The following is a 20,678-nucleotide window of genomic DNA, read 5'->3' as shown; positions in this document are numbered from 1 at the left end:
CGGGGAGAAGAAAGCCACGAGTCACTGCGGCCACACTTTTATTGTTTCTAGCGAGGTCACAGTCTTCGTTATATCAACAAGGGTCTCTGCCTTAACCTATGGCAATTTATTAGAATATTCTTATAAAACTTCAATGTAATGCTGCCTCCTCTTCCCCCCTAAGTAAGTCAAGTAATGGAAATGTAACTAACTTCTCTGAGATGTGATTTGGGACGGCTTCGAATCGTGTACTCGAAACCTTAACTGCTGACTGGCAAATATGTAAAGAAATGGACTGCTTGCAACTTCCTACTGCTGATCTACTGCTGACTACGTGAAGGCGGAGGAGGAGGCAACTGTAGACACTCAGCAAAATAATAATCATCGTCCCTTGGTGTGAGATTCGAAACTATTGAGTGACTAATTGTCTTTGTGAAACTTCGGAAGTGATCATTTGATTTGGGAAGCTACAGAATTAGATGGCCAATTAAATTTTTCCTTTCTATTCACAGTGCGCAAAGGAACAATCACTTTATACATTCATTAATAAGGTTTACATTCTCAAAAAAAACATCGTAACTTCTTTAAACAGGTTTTAGTGTAAGTTACGACTTTCAATGGTGCTTTAATGATTCTAGTGACAGTTTAGCGAGAATTCTAAACTATCAATGCGAAAGACACTCATGAGAACCCAATTAATCATCTGAAACCTTTGAAAATAGAATTGAGAGAATAAAGTGTTTCAAAATATGGGCCTGCTGAGTTTTACGAGTTCAGTTGACAAGGTTCCTTAGTGATGGCAATGGGATGTCAAAGGTTGTTATTTTGCTGAGCGCACCGCGAGGACCTGCGCTACAATGGCGTAGGCAGCGCACTCCTCGCTTTCCTGCAGAACACTCACACGCAAAACAAATGAGGACAGATAATATATATGTATGTATAAAAAAATGAGAGAAAAAAATATAGATATATGTATACGTAACTATAACGACCCAAATACACTGCCATACATACATACATACGTGGTGTTACTAAGTAGTATTGCCTCAGTCAAACACAACAACACCAAAGAGGTTACAACACACGAACGCAGTACAATAATATTACAACTTGTGTGTGTTTCCCAAAAAGTGGACCGCGAAGTGTTTCCCTTCTTATAATTCACAACAAGTGGACGGAATGAGTTACAACTGGAAGATTCTGCATGTGGAAAGAATGACAGTCGACGGTGCATCCACACACACCTATGGCGGGGCACCTGTAGCATCAACCCTCTGACTGCTAAGGCCTCAACTCCTCAAGCTTGATAGAATGGCCTGGCGCAAGCTAAGAACATCATTTATCAGCCGTGCTTCTCAAGTTTAGAGTATGATAAGCTGTATTTTCTATCTGAGCTTAATTAAATGACCTGATAAAAGTTAAGAGTATAATTTGAAGCTTAATAAAACGGTCTGGTGCAAGCTAGAGTGCAGTTTGACTTGTATTTTCTACTCAAGCTTAATGAAATGATATGATGCATGTTTAGAGCATTATTCGTCTGCTTTAGCTTCTCTTTAATCTAAAAAATGGCCCGGTGAAAGCAAGAACATAATTTAGAAAGATATCACTAACAACAAGGAGTGATAACATACTGTAGTTCAGATATCATAAAACTTTTAGTCTCCCTTCTAATTCCTATGGTTTCTCCTGAAGCTTCACGAATGGTCTAGCACAAGTTTAGACTACAATTTCGAGACACCAGTGACAGCGTGAGTAGTGGTCAAGTGGTTCAAGGGTCCCAGTGGCTATACTAGTTTGAATGTAACCCAACAGAATCGTGCAGGATTGATGACGTAACAAGCGCCGTACTTTCACTAGCAGTCAGAGGGGTAAAGGTAACACTAAAAATAAAGGTGAGGTCATATGTTTACGTCCTCTATAACTCAGGGGCGACATCTGACAAATCCTGAAGGAAAGGAATTGCTGAATACGTAAACTAACGGTGCACAGAATCACACTCGTCTCAATCTGGCGGACGAAATGATTACTTTTTCATGGTGAGTAAAATCCTATGCTTCATTATTTCATTCATGATTGCTGTTACAATTAGTCGTTTTTTGTTAGTAAGTTAGGAAGTGGTAAATTGCTGGGTTAGTGTAGGTAAGGGAAATGATAACTGTGAAGGTAATGACATACCTAACAAATAAACAATGATAGTTTTTCTGGGTAATTAATTAGATTACACGTGGTGGATGTGTTGGGTTAAATTAGATCTTGTTAGGTAAAAGAAAATTATAATGGTGAGGAGGCTGTAAATTGTTAGGTTAGGTAAGGAGAATAATTGTGAGGGTAATGGCATACCTAAGATTCAAATGTATGATTGTTTTCTGGATAATTAATTAGATCATACGTGGTGGTCATGTTAGGTTAAATCTTATTAGCTAAAAGAAAATTATAATGGTGATGGTACTGATGTAAGAAATAAATGTGCAATTATTTTACTTAAGAGTGAGTTACGATATTGTACGTGATAGTTATGTTATGTTAAGTTAGGTTAGGTGAAGAAAATTATAATAAAAGCAACATTAGTGACGCGTATGTAACTTTCTTTTATGGGAACGGAAAGGCTGGATGAAAAGAATGAAAAAGAATAAAAATTGTGAATAGAAACATGAAAATTTAAAAGAAAGTAAGAGAAGAGTATGATTTTACTTACCCCCCAAAAAAAAGAAAAAAAATGAAAAAAAAGAATGAAAGAAAGAAAAAGTTGCGTCCGCTAGAGAGAGAGAGAGAGAGAGAGAGAGAGAGAGAGAGAGAGAGAGAGAGAGAGAGAGAGAGAGAGAGACGAGCGTGATTCTGTATAATATTTTCTCACACTAACTTTAATTAAACACTAACTTTTGCGTACACTGCCAGACTGTTGTTGTTTTTAAAGCTTAGTTCACTCCACCATACATGTTTTGATCTCAGCGACACGGGACCAGACCGCCTTGTGTGTGTGTGTGTGTGTGTGTGTGTGTGTGTGTGTGAATCTTTGTAACATATATACACTAAACGCAGCACCGGGCTATTTCTACCGTGTGTGTGTGTGTGTGTGTGTGTGTGTGTGTGTGTGGTACAGTAATTCAATTTCCATCATAACCAATCACTTTCTCAGGGTAATAACACAGGGAGGGTACATGGGTGCTCCCTGGGGCCGCTCACAAACCCCTTGGCCATCCTTTACATACAGAATACCTTGGCACACGTGAAAGAGAAAAAAGAAAAAGTACAAAACAAGAATAAAAAAAAAGTACCCCTATAAAAAAAGGGTCAAAAAGAAGAAAACGGAGTATCTAACAGTAAGGTAAAGATATGAAGATAAATATAAAGATTTCTCAACTCTTCAGCCTTGACCTCGAGATAGGGCTTCCAGTACAGGGATCACGAAGGCTTGCCAACCGGGTGTGTGTTGCGGTACGGACGGATCGCTTACGGGTATTACCACATAACAAGGTAAAGAAAGAAAACGGACATAAAAGAAAGAAAACGCAAAGAAGTCTCTCATGCACACGTCCCAACAGTTCACTTATTTCTCTCTACTTCTCTCTCGTCTGATTGTTCTCGCATGTGCGTGTGGATGTGCGTGCGTGCGTGCGTGTCTTTCAGGTATATACGTCTTTCCACATCCGCTTACATCACTTAATTCGTGTTCATTATTGCCTCTTCTCGCTTAACACCGCCTCCCCACATCACCAGGCACATTGCAAAGTACCCATGGGAGGGACAGCGCGGCATGAAACTGACACACGCACACAGACACACACACACACATACACATACACATAGGTGGCGCTGACACTGAACGCTCACTGGCACTTTGGCATCAGGTGAAGGGACGTGGCGGAGAGCCCCACGAGTACAGTTCTCCACAACGCACTGAAGTCACAACTGGCCAACACACTTGAGCTGGCACCGAGTCACAAGTTAGCTACAAAGACTCCACTTGGCTGAAAGACATCACCAGCTGGCCAGTAACGTTCCCAGCTGGCCGGGCGAGTCATAAGCTGGCCAGAAACGTCCCCAAGTGGCCAGGAAACCCCAAGGGTGGCCAGAAACGGCTCTAGGTGAACAAGAACATCCCCAGGTGGCTTGCAGGTTGCCGTGAGCCGCGCTACACCGACGTGGACTGCGTGTGGATGCGAACCTTCTTCTTGGCGACGGGACTGGACTGTGTGAAGGCCAAGTTTTGTATGCCAAGGGAGGAGTCCGGGGCGTCCTCTGGGGGAGGCGGCTTGGGCTTCCTCAGAGACGACCTGAGGGGCGTCCTGTTGGGGTCAAAGGCCACTTTCATGCCGTTGGCGCGCCCCGCGTGGCCATTGGTACCGTTGGCTGTGATCATGTAGGGCTGGCCGCTGAAGTGCGTCATGGCCACGCCGTTAGCGTTGCGGTGCACGCGTCCCGACGAGCGGTGGCTGCCGCTCTTGGCGTGGCCGTTCCGCGAGTCCCTGAAGCTTGGGTTGGAGATGGTGGTGGCGGCCGTGCCCTCGGGGTCACGCCCGTAGACTGTGGGATCCCCGCCCAGCTTCCTTGACCACCCGAACTCGATCCCGGCGCCCACGCCCGCGACCACGCCCACCACCATACTGATCACCTGGGGATGAAAGACATGTGAGCACAGGAGGCAAGAGTGTGACTAAAACGCACTGACTTACTGATCCACTGAATAACTCATTAATTATCTGAATAACTCACTGAATAACTGACTCAAAGCGCATGCTCCTCCCAACTCAAGAAGGAAGAAAATAAAGTAAGGAAGAAAGGAAAAGAGACAATAGAGCCCTGGCAGCCCCTATATGTAGTGCACGCACCTGCAAGTAGAAGGCCCAGCTGAGCGTGATGAAGAGGCCGTAGCTGATGGCTGACTTGGAGATGAACACCTCGATCAGGAAGAGCAGCAGACTCACCAGCGAACACAGAACTGAAAGAAGGATGAATCAAGTTACTACACCACGATAACATTTAACGTTTCCTTGATGGATAGACAGATAAGTAGGTAGATAAATAGATAACTAAATAGATAGATAGATAGATAGATAGATAGATAGATAGATAGATAGATAGAAAGGATGTAGACTGATTGATAGATATATAGAGAGAAATAGATATATACGTAGATAGATAGATAGATAGATAGATAGATAGATAGAAAGATAGATAGGTAGATCGGTAGATAGATGAATAGAGAGAGAGAGAGAGAGAGAGAGAGAGAGAGAGAGAGAGAGAGAGAGAGAGAGAGAGAGAGAGAGAGGGAGGGAAGGAGAATGAAGCTTATTACATCTGACCTTATCCGGGTATTTTCAGCCCAACTATTTCTAGCCCAATTATTTTTAGCCCAAATCTCGTGACGTATAACATTACTGTCTGGCTGGACGGAAAATCAGGGCAGAGGACACACATACACACACACACGCACACACACACACACACACACACACACACACACACACACACACAGATGAATGATTGATAGTTTATGAAATTATTTTTACTATAGAATAAACTTGAAGATAATGAACAAATAGGGTCCCTAAAAAGAATATAAAAAAGATTGATTTATTAATTGATTAGTTAATTAATTGATTGATTCTGGCAGCAACAATGATTTTTAGCACGAGAATCAACAAAATGAAAATAAGAAAATAATTAAATGAATCAGAATATGTAGAATGAATAAACAAAAGGATAAAGAGACGGAAAAAAAATATGATGAAAAAATTGAACAGATAAGCGAACCTAACAAGAGAGAGAGAGAAAAAAAAATGATAGAATAAAATAAAAATGATTGAATAAACAGATGAATAAGGTAAAACAACTATGACATAAACAAATAACAGAATCGTAACCATTATACAACTCACACGCACTTCCTCATTTTCTTCGTTATGCGCATGCTGACTGGCGACAATAGCGACCAACCCAAGGACACACACACACACACACACACACATACACACACACGTGCCTGAATATATAACCCCATATTATTTCGTCGCAATAATAAGGAAAGGTAAAAACAAGATTATAATAAGCAGGTTCACTACAAAGGTCAGCGTCTTTTGTTCACTATTGGGTTATGAGCGTTTCTTTACGATATTTTTGGGTGGTTTTAAAAGTCCTGGTCATATTTTCCTATGTACGTAGTGGCTAGTGATTGTTTTTCTCTCCTGCTTTTATATTTATTTCCCTATTATCGTACTTTTGGGTAATTTTTCATGTTATTTTTTAAGTGACGTATGTTCTTTTAGATTTTTTTTTTTTCGCTGTTATCGTACTCTTAGTCTTAGTTTGTATAATGATTAGTAGTTTTTCGATAGTTATCTACTGGTGATGTATGTTCTTTTTAGGTATACATACTTTTTTTCGCTATTATCGTACTCTTAGTTTGTATAATAATTGACAGTTTTTCGATAATTATCTATTGGTGACGTATGTTCTTTTAGGTATACATACTTTTTTCGCTATTATCGTACTCTTAGTTTGTATAATAATTGACAGTTTCTCGATTATATTGGGTGACGTACGTTCCTTTAGGTACCGCAAGGTTTGAGTATCTTTTGCAGCATAAACCATGACTTGTACTTTCTTTTATTAAATGTTGTCACCCTGTTCAATGTTCTTATACGTTATTTTTATTTTTACATTTACTTTTATTTCTATTTATTTTTATTTTTTATTTTGGGGACCATCTCATGTAATTGCCGGTCTGGTATATAAATATATATAGACTGATTACTATCGTTTTCTCTTTAATGGTGGCTAGACTGGCTTCCAACTCTCCCTATCTAGATAATCTTTTCCAATATACTCAATGGCTTACGATATTTTCTCCTTTAGTCTTCGTTCGTTTTTTCCTCGTGTTTATTTGAGGTCACTCTGTTAATTATACTAATGAAGGTTTTCTTATAACAGTTGATGGTCGTTAATATTTAGATAAGAGCATACAACCAAACAGACTATAGATGCTGATTAGATAAGGCAACTCTCTTTCAATATGCAGCTTCTATTTGTAGTTACTCCTTTCACTGTAATACTTATTTTATTTTACTTTATTTTATTTACTATCTATTCATGTGACTTATTTATTTATTTATTTATTTTGTCGTTCTGGATCATAATCTTTAAAAACACAAATCAGCGAGTGTCAGAACAAACGATAGATGTTCATTTGATCACTTTCTACTTTATGTTACTATTGGTTCACTCTGATTGACTGGCGGGGTTTCCTTCAAGGATTCTCCGGCGATTGTAATTGGCTGAGGCTGTTGGCAGTGGCGTCTTAAAGAGCTGGTGGCTAAAAGCTTTATATAAATACATATTTTTTTTTTTTAGTGTCTAGTGCAGCGTCGACTGATGAAACTTAATTGACAAACTTAAAAAAAAAAAAAGGGACAAGCAGAACATACTAAGAATTATACATTTTCTTATTTTCTATAGTGCATTAAAAAAAAAAATCAACCGACAAATAATAAAAATAAATACAAACTTGATCTACAAGCTGGGCAGGGTCAGGAAAAACAGAAGTGAAGGAAGGGGTATCTTGAATTTTAAGGAAGCGAAGGTCATCACGTCTGTCTGTGAAAAACTCTTAATGTTATACAAGGTTTTTCCTGGCGGGTGTAACACAGTCGATAGGAGGAGGAGGAGGAGGAGAAAAAGAAAGAGTTAGCAGTAGAGGAGTGAAATAAAAACAAGGATTTGGAAGAGAATTAGGTCAAGGAAGAAAACGAATACAAGAGATGACCGAACAGGAGAAGGAGAAGGAGGAGGAGGAGGAGATGGAGGTGGAGGAGGAGAAGGAGGATGAAGAGAAGGTGGAGGAGTCAATATACTTAAATGGCTCAGCGCCTTACCTCCGTTACATTTAACAAACAATAGACTCAATGATCATGCTGTTAGTGGCGAGTCATTAGGGAGTTTTAAAAAGAAAACTTGACAGATTTATGGATTAAGGATGATAGGTGGAAATGGATAGGTACGTTTTATTCAGGGACTGGTCACGTGTAGACTTGGTGGCTTCTTGCAGCTTCCCTTATTTTCCTATTTATTCTTATATTTATTATTTATTTCTTATTTTCTTAGGTTCTCAGTTCCTAGTGGATGTTATCGAAGTTTTCAAGAGTGTTTTCACGATTCCAGTGATAATTTAAAAAGGATTCTGCATCATCTTCGACAAAATAACAAATATAAATACAACTGAATAAATAAATAAATAAAATAATCGGCAAAATCATCTGTACAACGTTCGAAAATACCAACAGTGAGAGAGCACGAGACAAACACACCCAACGAAAACCTCACCAGGCATCCGTGCAACCCTTAAAAAAATAATCCACGTGAGACAACACACCGAGAAACAAATGAAGCAAGTTACAGCGCAAATCTACAGTCTTCTCTTACCTGACGCCCCGATGCAGACCACCTTTGCTAGCGTGGCGTGGCGGAACTTGACGAGCACTTTGGTGGATGACAGGTGCATCATGACCAACAGCGGACACATGAAAGCGGCCACAGCGAGCAGCGCGGCGGCGAGGGCTGACCCCACTCCAGCCACCTTGATCTTCCCTGCAATAAGAGTGGTGGGTTAGACACGCTGTAGGTAGGTAGGCAGGTGGTCTGAAGAATAGGAGACATAGATAGATAGATAGATAGAAAGTCAGAAAAGTAGGTAGATAGATAAATAGATATGTGGGTAAATAGATAGATAAATGGAGAGATAGCAGCAAGGATGAATGAATAGATATGTAAGTAGGTAGATAGATAAATAGATAGATAGATAGATAGATAGATAGATAGATAGATAGATATAAAGAAAGATAGATAGATACATAAACAAAAATAAACAAAGACAGATACACATTTCATTCACCACAAATTTATCAACATTACAAAACGTACTGTCAATAATTTCACACACACACACACACACACACACACACACACACACACACACACACACAGCGTTGCATACCAGACGTGTGCGTGTTTGCGATATGAGATCACTGCATAGAAAGACGGAAGGACAAGGAGAGAGAGTGTGGCGAGATTAGCGTGTGAAGAGACGGCCAGGTGAGAGAGAGAGAGAGAGAGAGAGAGAGAGAGAGAGAGAGAGAGAGAGAGAGAGAGAGAGAGAGAGAGAGAGAATTACTAACCAGTCTTGCCTTCTAATTTTTTTTTTATTTTGATTTAATTTAGACATATGTAATCTAGCTATATATGTGTATCTTTTTTTTTCTATTTATTTTGAATTTATCGTTAGTAATTTATCAATAGATTATGTACTATTATTTATGCTATTATTACTACTTCTCCTACTCCCTATTTACTTCCTCCTCCTCTTCCTTCTCCTCCCTATCTACTTCCTCTTTCTCCTCCTCTTCATCTTTCTCCTTCTCTTACTACTACTACTACTATTACTACTACTACTACTACTATTAGTGCCACGTGTAGGCCTGATGACTTCTTGCAGCTTCCCTTATTTTCTTATATTCTTATGCTCCTACTACTACTGCTACTACTACTACTACTACTACAAGGAAAACCACACAGGTACTTACATGACATCTGGTACCTGGAGGAGAAGGAGGTGCAGGTCACGTAATAGTCCCCGCTACACACCATCCACGGCCCGAAGTTACCCGACATGGCACCTGCAATGGGGAGGCACAGGTGAGACGCAAAGGTACACAGATTTGCTGGGTTGTATGGGAGTGTTTGCGATGAGTTACGTTGTTTAAAAGATGTAGGATATTATACGTGTGTGTTATTAAATTTACATTCATATATAGTAAGTAAATGAGTGAGTGAGTGAGTGAGTGAGTGTTCATTTGTATACCTTTTGTTTCGAGTAGTCACACACACACACACACACACACACACACACACACACACCTCAAAACACAACAAGGAAGCGACACATGAACGAACTCAAGAAAATGCGCATCAAGAACTCACAGCATTAATTACATACAAGACTAATAAATAAATACATTACTCATTTAAACTCAGTCATGCAATAGAAATTAAAGCATAAAAGATGGATCTCTTCTCTACACAAAAATGGTTCACTTTGTTTATTTACTTTTTATTTGTTAGAGGAAAAATTGAAAGGATAAAATATGTTAAAGTGAAGATTTGTTTTCTTCTTTTTTTTTTTTCTCTCTCTTTTTCTGGAAGACGTGCGTGTTTTCTGCGTGGATAAATTGAAGACAAGAATAGCTGTGTGTGTGCGTGTGTGTGTCAGGGCAAGTCATCTAATAATGGATGCTAGAAAGACTATTCTCTCTCTCTCTCTCTCTCTCTCTCTCTCTCTCTCTCTCTCTCTCTCTCTCTCTCTCTGCGAAAACTTGATAGAAACACCACTAAAAGATCTAAAATATAATAAGATAAATGAGTAAATAAGACTACAAATATATACAGCACTTCGTAACTACATATAATAAATAAATAAATAAATAAACAAGCAATAAAGCATCAAGGTCAGTGTTTCTTGATGATGCTACGATTGAGGTCACTTATGTACGTGTATGTGTGTGTGTGTGTGTGTGTGTGTGTGTGTTAATATATTTTTTTTACAGGAATGACTCACACTTTTAAATATTTCGTCCTTTACTGACCGATCACTATATTTTTTTTCTCTCTCTTTTTAAATGTATCTATATTGGTCGCACACACACACACACACACACACACACACACCTTCCCCTAGTGATACATTCATCTCATCTACGAATATCGCTCCATGATAAATTAACAAAAAACAAAACAAAAGAACAAAATATTTCTGCTCATCATCTCTTCTTGCCTTGTTAAATATGTTACTGTGTGTGTGTGTGTGTGTGTGTGTGTGTGTGTGTGTGTGTGAGTGTGTGTGGTTAATGATGGCACGGTGACTGGTGCACATCCCAGTGACTATAAATAAGAGAAGTGTCGCCCAGGTTTCAGTCACGGCTTGTTGGTTGGAAGGAAGACACGTGACGAGAGAGAGAGAGAGAGAGAGAGAGAGAGAGAGAGAGAGAGAGAGAGAGAGAGAGAGAGAGAGAGAGTGTGTGTGTGTGACCTACTGTGATGGTGGTCGTGGTAATGGTGGTGGGGGTCGCCAGCCACCACCACCACCACTACCACCACCACTACTACTACCACTACTACTACTACCACCACCACCACCACCACCACAAGCTGAATCATCGAGGTCAAACGTGGTGTTGTTTTTCGCGTCTCTTTTGTCCTCGTGGAACCGTACACACACACACACACACACACACACACACACACACACACACACACACACACACACACATATACACGGATAGGGACGTTGAGAGAGAGAGAGAGAGAGAGAGAGAGAGAGAGAGAGAGAGAGAGAGAGAGAGAGAGAGAGAGAGAGAATCAATAAATCACAATAAAACTGCATGTGTTAATCTACGTTTTCTATGATTATAAACTTGACTATATTATAAATTCATCTTCATTCTTGGCTTCTCACTTTACTTTTAATATAATCTCTTTTCCATTATTATTATTATTATTATTATTATTATTATTATTATTATTATTATTATTCTTTTACAATAATATATGCACATTTCTACCTTTTTTTTTTCTCTCACTCCTGTTAATTTACATTTTCTATGATCATAAACTTTACGACAGCACAAACTGATTTCCATTCTTATCTTACCATTTTCCTTTTCATATAAACTTTACCATAATTTATTCTTACATTATTACAGACACATTTCTACACCTTTTTTTTTCTCACTTCAGCTCTTTCTTTCTCACTTTCGAATTAAATAACTCACCTCCCACTTTTCCTTCATTTAAACTCAGTACAGACGCGCACTCCGTTTTCTTTCAAAGGTTGATATGTAATAGAAACAAGAACTTGATTTATACGCCAATTATTGTAACGTTGCAAGGATGTTTAAAATTACTTTCTTCCTTGTATTAACACTTAAGACGCGCAAGGCGACTTTCCTTTGTTTCGCCACCGGTAGTTGTAACTCAGACGGGGCTGCTTGTATTTCTCCCGTCCGGCATAGTGACTTAAATAGAATGCTTCTCCTTCTTCATCATATCATTTTTGTATCTTAATCAATCTGTCAATAAATCAACCAGTCAGTCAGTCAGTCAGTCAGTCAGTTAATCAGTCAGTCAGTCTGTCAGTCAGTCAATCAGTCAGTCAGTCGGTCAGTCAGTCAGTCAACCAATGAACAAATCAGTCAGTCCTTCAATTTTGAATGGTCCTTTTTTTTTTTTTTCTTTAGGAACCTACACATCAGTGGGCTTTTTTCGTTCTTTTGCTACCCTAGGCCAGTGCTGGTCTTACAGAAAGATAAAGATAAATCATTCAGTCAGTGAGTCAATCAATCAACCTCCCATGTATTATCTATCACATTCGTTTTCTAACTAAACTTTTCCTCGTCATTATATACTAATAACCTTGTAGCGACAAAGCATGACATTATAAATCGCCCATTATCTTTCCCTTCCCCCATTTGTCAACTACCGCATTAGCGTTGTCTTACTTTACTTCTGAACCCTCGTCTTTATTTATCAATACCGCTTTGGCGACAAGACACGGCGCGGCTGTCAAGATAAATATATGAGGCACATCCGACGCCCCGCTGTGGCGCCGCGTGGCTGTCACGGGGAGGCATCCGGCCCGCCCTCCAACTCATGACAGGGGTCGAGGAAATCACACAACTCTCTAGGTCTTTGATCCGCGCTGTCAAACGTTTCAGCGTCATATCTAAAGGAATGCTGTTCTAAATATCTTCTTATCGTTCAGTGCATTATAAGTTCGCACAACAATATACAGGTAAAGGGAATACAATCTAATTACTGTTTATGATTTCTTTATATTATCATTCTATCTCCTCTTTTCATTTTAACTATCTATTTTCTTTATAAAAATTAACCTTTTCACTGCGATATGTATCAATTCACAGCACTAAAAGCAAGGTAAGTAATCATTATCAACATCTACAAGGAAGAAAGGGATAAAGAAAGAATGGATTTTGCAATTTCTAGCCCGTACAATGTTAAGATGTGGGTGAAGAACAAGAAAGTGTCTCAGAATGGTTAGTGATTAGAGGAAGATGTGGCAAATAGCAGTGGAAGGGAATGATGCAGTCAGTGATATCTATATATTTCTTTCTTATAAAGGTGCTCTGATCTTGTATTCCTTGTACTTTTCACCCATTACTGCTAATCACCTGAATACTAAACAAGCGTTGTGGTCTATAATATGCTCTTAGTCTGTCCAAGATTACATAAAGGTGATCTGATCTTGTATCCCTTATATAATTTTTCTAATCAATATTCGTCAACTGAAGACTAAAGAGATGTTCTGATCAATATATCATCTATCTATAAACAAGACTGTATAAAATTGATCTGATACTGTATTCCTTGTATATTTTCGGTGGTAATGTTTATCAAATGAAAGTTTATGGGATGTTGCGGTCAATATATCATCTGTTTATGTCTAACTCGGTTCAACATTATATAAGATTGATATGTTATTGTATTCCTTGCCTTTTGGGAGCATAAACATTTGTCAGCTGAAAACTTAAGAGGTGCTGTGGTCAATATATCATCTATCTATAGACTCTTAGTAACTCCACCGTCATATAAAGATGATCTCTATTGCCTCGTCAAGGCCAGGAATAGTGAGGCGTTGTTTACATTCCTCAGTCGATCCTAGCAGCAGCAGCAGCAGCAGCAGTGGCAATGGCGCACGTCCTGTATAAGCTACGTAGTTCTCGTCACCTCGATAGATAAGTCAGTGCAGGTGTTCGGATGTTATGAGTCACCGGTATCTTTATTTTCTATACAAGAACGTAATTTGATGACGAACACAGACGATTATGTATAGCCATGAGTCTAATTTACTAGCGACATTCAATCTCTTGATCCTGCTTCAGTAACATGTGAGGACCAGCCAGCACCTCACCATTTACAAAGGCAGCCAGGCATCTAACTAACCAACCACTCAGCCAACCAGGTCAGCCAGCCAGCCAGTTGATCAGTCACTAAAAGTCGAACGATCAAACCAACCAATCAGCAAACATATAAGCCAGCCGACCAATCAAATAGCCAGTGAGTCAGGTAGTCAACCATGCAGTCATTATAAATATGTCCTTTAAACAGTCATATTTATACTCGTCAGTCAACCAGTCAGTGAAAAGTCAAACAACCAGCCAGTCTAGTCAGTGAAAAGTCAAACGACCAATCAGCCAACGAACCAGCCAGCATACGAGTACATATTAGCCAGCCAACCAGCCAGCCAGTCAACCAGCCAGACAAACACCCAGTCGGTCAGTCAACCAGTCAACCAACCAGTCAGGAGTAAAAAAAAAAAAAAAAAAAAAAAAACAGCTAACCAACTAGACAGGACCAACTAGACAGACAGCCAATCAGCCAGCCAGCAGCCAGCCACAAGTAGACCACCATGCATGTGGGCCACAGGTGTTTCTTTCTATGTGGCCTCTCTCTCTCTCTCTCTCTCTCTCTCTCTCTCTCTCTCTCTCTCTCTCTCTCTCTCTCTCTCGCGAACGCAACTTTTTCTTTCATTCTTTTTCATTCTTTTTCTTTTTTGTGTAAGTAAGATCGTACACTTCTCTTACTTTCTTTTAAATTTTAATGTCTCTATTCACTATTTTTCTTCTTAAATCGTTCTTTTCATTCAGTCTTTCCAGTCCCATAAAAAAAAAAGTTATATACGCTCCACTAATGTTGCTTTTATTATAATTTTCTTTACCTAACCTAACATACATAACATAACTAACACGTACAATATCCTAACTCACTCTCTAGTAAAATAATTGCACATCTCTCTCTCTCTCTCTCTCTCTCTCTCTCTCTCTCTCTCTCTCTCTCTCTCTCTCTCTCTCATACACAACACATGCTCTATATCCTGGTGATGCAACACAACTATGTACGCATTCAGACGTTCATGTTTTCATCTCTCTCTGAAATTGTTCACGTAAATAACACCAACAAAACAACATCGCGCTGCGCAACGAAACATCCTTCTTGGAAACGCGTTGCATCAGGACACACTTATAACAAAGTCTCTTTCTTATCTTTACATCATTCACTTCCACGAAACGAAATATACAGCAGAATTAAAAAAAGAAAATATTGTACCCTTCTTTGAAAACACGTTACATGGAGGCCCGCTTGTATATACAACTATTGCCTCTTCTCACTGTTACTTTTTTCATCCTTAGAAATGAAACGCAACACGGAATTAAAGAAAAGACGAATAATAAGAAAAATAATAACAAATGAACGAAGAAAAATCAGAATATCATAAAAATAACCTACATAAAGACATCTAGCAAACTTTCTCCTCATACTGATGTAGATTCTATCATTCGTAAAACAAGACTATGAAGATAAAAATAGTAAACTAAAGGAAAGGCAACTCATGAAAGACATAAAGACATACAATTATACTAACTATCTTTGTTTCTTCTCTATCTCACTCTCTCCTATTGATACACGTCATCTCTGGGGAACAAGACAATTAAGAAAGAAAAAATAATTACAGACGAAAGAGAAACAATACAGTATCGAATAAAAATAGACAAATAAAGGCATATAATCACACTAACTATCTATTATCACTCCTGATATTAATTTAGTCCCTGGAAAAAAGAAAACTACGTAAAAAAACATAAAAAAAAACTTACACAAAGAGATTGAATCAAACTACCTTCCTTTTCTCTCCAAATAATATAAATCCAGAAAGAGCAACCTAACACGAAACTACGAGAAAAAAGTGACAGTAGGAAGGCGCGCTGTCCGTCAACCCAGCGTCTAAATTTAGCGCCTGTTTAGTTACGTAGGTCAGGCGAGGCGAGGAGGGAGGGAGGGAGGGCGTGTCAGGAAGAGCAGCCAGAGAGTTAGAGGTGTAGGAAGAAGTGACGTCAAGGGAAACAGTTATAAGGGTGAAAATCCAGGTATTGTGGCGTGTAAAAATGGACGCAAAACAATGCCGCATTCCGTTAGCGCCAAGAATAGTAATTAGTGTGGTTCCGGGTGCCGTATTGTGGGCTCGTGAAGAAAACGGGGGTCGGAGAGGTGCGTGAGTGTGGGGGGATGGGGGGATGGGATGCTGTGCGTGCGTGCGTGCGTGTGTGTGTGTGTGTGTGTGTGTGTTTGTTGTTGTTGTTGTAGGTGAAGGTGGTGGTGGTGGTGGTGAAATGGTGGTAGTAGTAGTAGTTGTAGTAGTGGTGGTAGCGGTAGTAGTAGTGGTGGTAGAAGTAGTAGTAGTAGTAGTAGTAGTAGTAGTAGTAGTAGAACAAGAAGAAAAGTAGTAGTAGTAGTAGTAGTAATAGTAGTAGTAGTAGTAGTAGTAGTAGAAGTAGAAGAAGTAGTAGTAGTAGTAGTAGTAACAGCAGCAGCAGCAACAGGAACAGCAGCAGCAACAGAAGCAATAGCAGTAATATTCATCATCATTTTCATCTTATTATTCCCATTTCCTCTTCCTGTTCTTATTTTTTTTTGTTCTTAATCATCCTGTTCCAATCATTACCATTTTTACATTTTTTCCCTTTTTCTCCTGTTCCTCATCACGTGCTAAACCCAGACGCGGATGTTCTATAAATGCTTCCACCTGCTCGGTCAGACGGGTGATCATCTGAAGAAGTGAAGGCGAACTGCTGGTAAGTAAACACAGACAAATCCGCCTACTTGCATGGCTGCGTCTCGGAAGGTTAGGCTGCGATGGTTGTGACGCAGCAAGAGTGTTTTTTTTTTTTTTAACCCCGCCCTCTTCACTAATTTGGACTGAAAATAAAAAAGATCCCCGGGAGTTTTGTTTGTACTACATTTAACAGGTTCCAGTTGAGGTAATTGAGGTTTTTAAAAGTGTTTTCGAGTAGTTTAATCAGGTTTAGTTAAGTTATTGGGGATTTCCATGGATATTTTCGTGATTCTAAGGATAGTTAACAAGATCCAGTGCAAGCTATTGGGGTTTTCAAGGGGCCTTTTTTAACTGAGTGATTAACAGGGGTTGTAATGGAGTGTGTTGGACTTTTTCGTGATTTTAGTGATAGTTTAACAGAGGTTCGTGGGTTGGTGGGTGTTAATGGTAGCTTGAAGGGTGATAGTTTATGTCCTGTTGGAAGTTAAAAATTTTTGTAATCCTAGAAACGACTTAGCAAGAGTTCACCTTCATCATCAGCCAGAAAATATAAAATTCACCCACCAGAATTAACTAATCACCCCAGTGGCCTTGGAAAACTGTCCTTACTGACAGAGAGAGAGAGAGAGAGAGAGAGAGAGAGAGAGAGAGAGAGAGAGAGAGAGAGAGAGAGAGAGAGAGAGAGAGAGGAAAAACAAAACAAAAAAAAAGGAAGAAAACGAAGCTTCTGACGCAGGTTTGGAACAGAAAACGGAGAAAAAAAAAAACTGACGGGGATAAAAAAAATGTATCAAGTCAGGCTGCATCTCATCGACGCCCAATGTTTCGACACGTAAAAGGGGGGAAAAAAAAAGGAGAGAGAGAAAAAAAAAGTGACGGAAGTGAGAAGTCTGAGAGAGCTGCGCGTGTGTGGATTCTGTGGCTGTGTGAAGGTTTCTGGGATGGTAATGTGCTTGGCGGCCGTGAGTATGTGGTAAGGAGGGAGAGGGGGAGGGAGAGAGAGAGAGAGGATGGGAACTTGAATGATAGAGGAGGTGGAGGGGGAGGATGTGTGGTAGAGGAGTAGGAAGAAGCAGGGAGCGAGAGATAAGAGGAAGAGAAGGCTATATAAAGGAAAGGATTACATGAACAGGTAAACAGAGGAAAAGGAATGGAAGCAGTAAGGGCAGGTAACAAGAAAAGCAAGAACAAGGACAAGGGATAGGAGAATAATGTGTGTACTGAGGAAGAAAGCGTAAACGAAGAAGAAAGTGAAAGTAGTGGTAGTAGTAGTAGTAGTAGTAGTAGTAGTAGTAGTAGTAGTAAAATAAGAAACAAAGGAACCATAACAACAACAACAACAACAACAACAACAACAACGACAAACAGGAAGAAAGTGGTGGAGGAGACAAAAATAAAACCAAAAGGCGTATAAGCATAAAAAAAAAGACAAACAGACATTTAACCAACACATAAGAACCAACAAATGAATACACAAACAGATACCAGGTAGAGAGAGAGAGAGAGAGAGAGAGAGAGAGAGAGAGAGAGAGAGAGAGAGAGAGAGAGAGAGAGAGAGAGAGAGAGAGAGAGAGAGAGACAAAAACAAAACAACAACATCAGCTATAATTAGACAAGTACCCACGGACAGTTATTCACATCCGTTGCTGAATTAATGCAAAAACAAAGACGAAAAAAAAGAGAACAACAATAATCTGCGTCTCTCGTGTACACTCAAGTCCTCGTGTCGCCAAACTATCCACGTGGTTTTAGAGGCCGACGAAGGTTCTTATTCGTAAACACGTAAGGTTCTCATAAACATTTTTTTTTCTATAATATGTAATTTTTCAGACACTTATTGTTGTACTGTGGTTGTTTTAATGGTTCTATAGCTTAGGAAAGCGCATTTAATTTTCCTTCCTCCCTATTTAAACAGTCTTGTAGCCAAAGAAACACAGATTTTCAGATTTTTAGATTAGATATGGTGATGCGGAATCTCTCTCTCTCTCTCTCTCTCTCTCTCTCTCTCTCTTTTTTTGAACTATCGTGAATGGAAGCGCCCTTGAGATTTCTGAAAATTTGCTGGTTTAAGTAGTCGAGGTGAGACGCCGAAATGTCTGAAAATACGGACCTGAAAGCTAACGGCGCCTGCTTGCATCATGACGGAGAGAGAGAGAGAGAGAGAGAGAGAGAGAGAGAGAGAGAGAGAGAGAGAGAGAGAGAGAGAGAGAGCATTTCACCTTCGACAAATTTCAGCCACTCAGAAAAGCACTCATCTAATCTTAACCTAACACAACTTAATCCAGCTTTACCTAAATAAACCCAACCTAACCATAAGCCATCCTAAAACAACCCAACTTAAACCAATCACTGCCAAGAAGAAAATGACCGTACGTAACTAAACAATGACTTAATCGAGCGAAAAGAAGAGCGAGAGAAAGAGAGAGATAACAGAAGAATGAGTTATGTAAATACCTTACTTAAATAACCCGTGTCTGGGCCTCTTTACACACACACATACACACACACACACACACGTGTACACACATACACCGTCAAGGTCCATGTCGTCAGAAAAAAAGGCATCCTTCGTCAGGTAACACGAAGGTCGTTATGCCGCAAACTCCCAGCATGTTTAGCCGCGAAGCCTTGTTCGATCCCTCGTGGTGGTCACATGCCTGTCCTGTCCTCTGCCGCGGGTTTATAATTAAGCGCCCACCATCCGTGTTCCCTTACTCGTTACGGATTTTGGAAGCATCAGTTAAGGATATTATTATTATTATTGTTATGAGTATCTTTATTTATTTATTTTTCTTCTTGTCTAAACGTGGTTTTTGTGTTATTCTCTGCTTTGTAACTACGCATATAACGGCTAGTTATTATTGCTGTTGTTATTGTTATTTTATTAGTATCATTATTAATAGTACTGTTATTATTATTGTCGTTGGTGTGGCTGTTGCTGTTGTTGTTGTTGTTGTTGTTGTTGTTGTTGTTGTTGTTCCCTTTTCTACCATATTTTCCTACGTAGATGTTGCTGTTATCATCTTTATCATCACCCATTTCCTTTTGTTTATTTTCTATTTTTCTCTCAATATTTGTCATTCATTCTAAAGCACACATCACCCTCACTTTCATTTTTTTTCTTATCTCCGTGTTTATTTTCACTCGCTTTCTTCCCATATGCAGCTCAGTTTAAACATCACTTACCTTTCCTATCCTCATTTGTTTTCCCATGTGCTTTAAATACCTGTAACCTGAACTAATTAGTCACTCCCTTACTTGCTCACGATTAGCCTGATAACAAAAGGGGTCAATATTATTATTTTTACCTTTATTTTTCTTTCTCCCCTTTTTTATCACACCTGTAAACTTAGAGTGATTAGCTGTTATTGTTCCTCCTCCCTTACCTAGCCACTAATTTAGATAGTTAAGAAGAAAGAGATCAGGATAACTTTTTTTTTCTTTTTTCATCTGTTTTTATTTTCTTCACACACTTTTTTTACTTCCAGCACCTGTAAATATATACAGCTTGCGTCCTATTGTTATTCTCCTCATCTGCTTACTGGTTGAGGCAGGTAATAAGAAAGGAATCCATTTTATTATTTGTTTCAATTTTTTTTGTCCCTCTTTTTCCTTTTTTTTTTTTTTTATACCTGTAAACCTGTAAAGTCGAATCAATTAAGCGCTCTTCTCTTTCCCTTACCTGATCACGGATCTCAGCAGGTGAGCAATCAGAAGGCAATTAATCTTACCATTCAAATACATTTTTTTTTTCCTCTATTTTTCTCTGACATCTGTAAACATGTACATATATTTGGCACTTCTATTGTTTTTCTTGTTCTTCCCTTACCTGGTTACGAGTTTCGACAGGTAAGTAACAAGAGTAACAAGAATGAAGCCTATTTTTTTGGTTCTTATACGAATTTAATTTTGTCTCCCCCCTCGTCTTCTGCTTCTTACATCCTTTACTCCGTGCAGTCAGTGCTGTTGCTTCCCTCGCTAGTTGCGGATGTCGACAAGCAACAATTAAGAAGAGAATCATTTT

At 39.2% G+C, this 20,678-nt stretch overlaps 1 protein-coding gene across 7 annotated transcripts in view; it reads right to left on the bottom strand.

Annotated features, from left to right (window-relative positions):
- Positions 1–21: 21 nt before the first annotated feature.
- LOC135089030 (uncharacterized) overlaps positions 22–20,678 on the bottom strand; it is a 52,735-nt gene continuing 32,078 nt past the window's right edge. For all 7 annotated transcript variants that reach the window (XM_063984201.1, XM_063984199.1, XM_063984202.1 and 4 more), the window contains exons 3-6: positions 9,555–9,647; positions 8,398–8,562; positions 4,809–4,918; positions 22–4,591 (exon numbers count right to left, since the gene is read on the bottom strand). In XM_063984201.1, coding sequence (XP_063840271.1) covers positions 4,112–4,591; positions 4,809–4,918; positions 8,398–8,562; positions 9,555–9,647 — 848 coding nt within the window. In that variant the 3' untranslated portion in view covers positions 22–4,111. The remainder of the gene's footprint in view (positions 4,592–4,808; positions 4,919–8,397; positions 8,563–9,554; positions 9,648–20,678) is intronic.

This window comes from Scylla paramamosain, chromosome 32, assembly GCF_035594125.1.
Source record: "Scylla paramamosain isolate STU-SP2022 chromosome 32, ASM3559412v1, whole genome shotgun sequence".
NCBI classification, from domain to species: Eukaryota; Metazoa; Arthropoda; class Malacostraca; order Decapoda; family Portunidae; genus Scylla; species Scylla paramamosain.
Note: the sequence above shows the minus strand (reverse complement) of the source record. Positions and strands in the feature narration are given on the sequence as shown.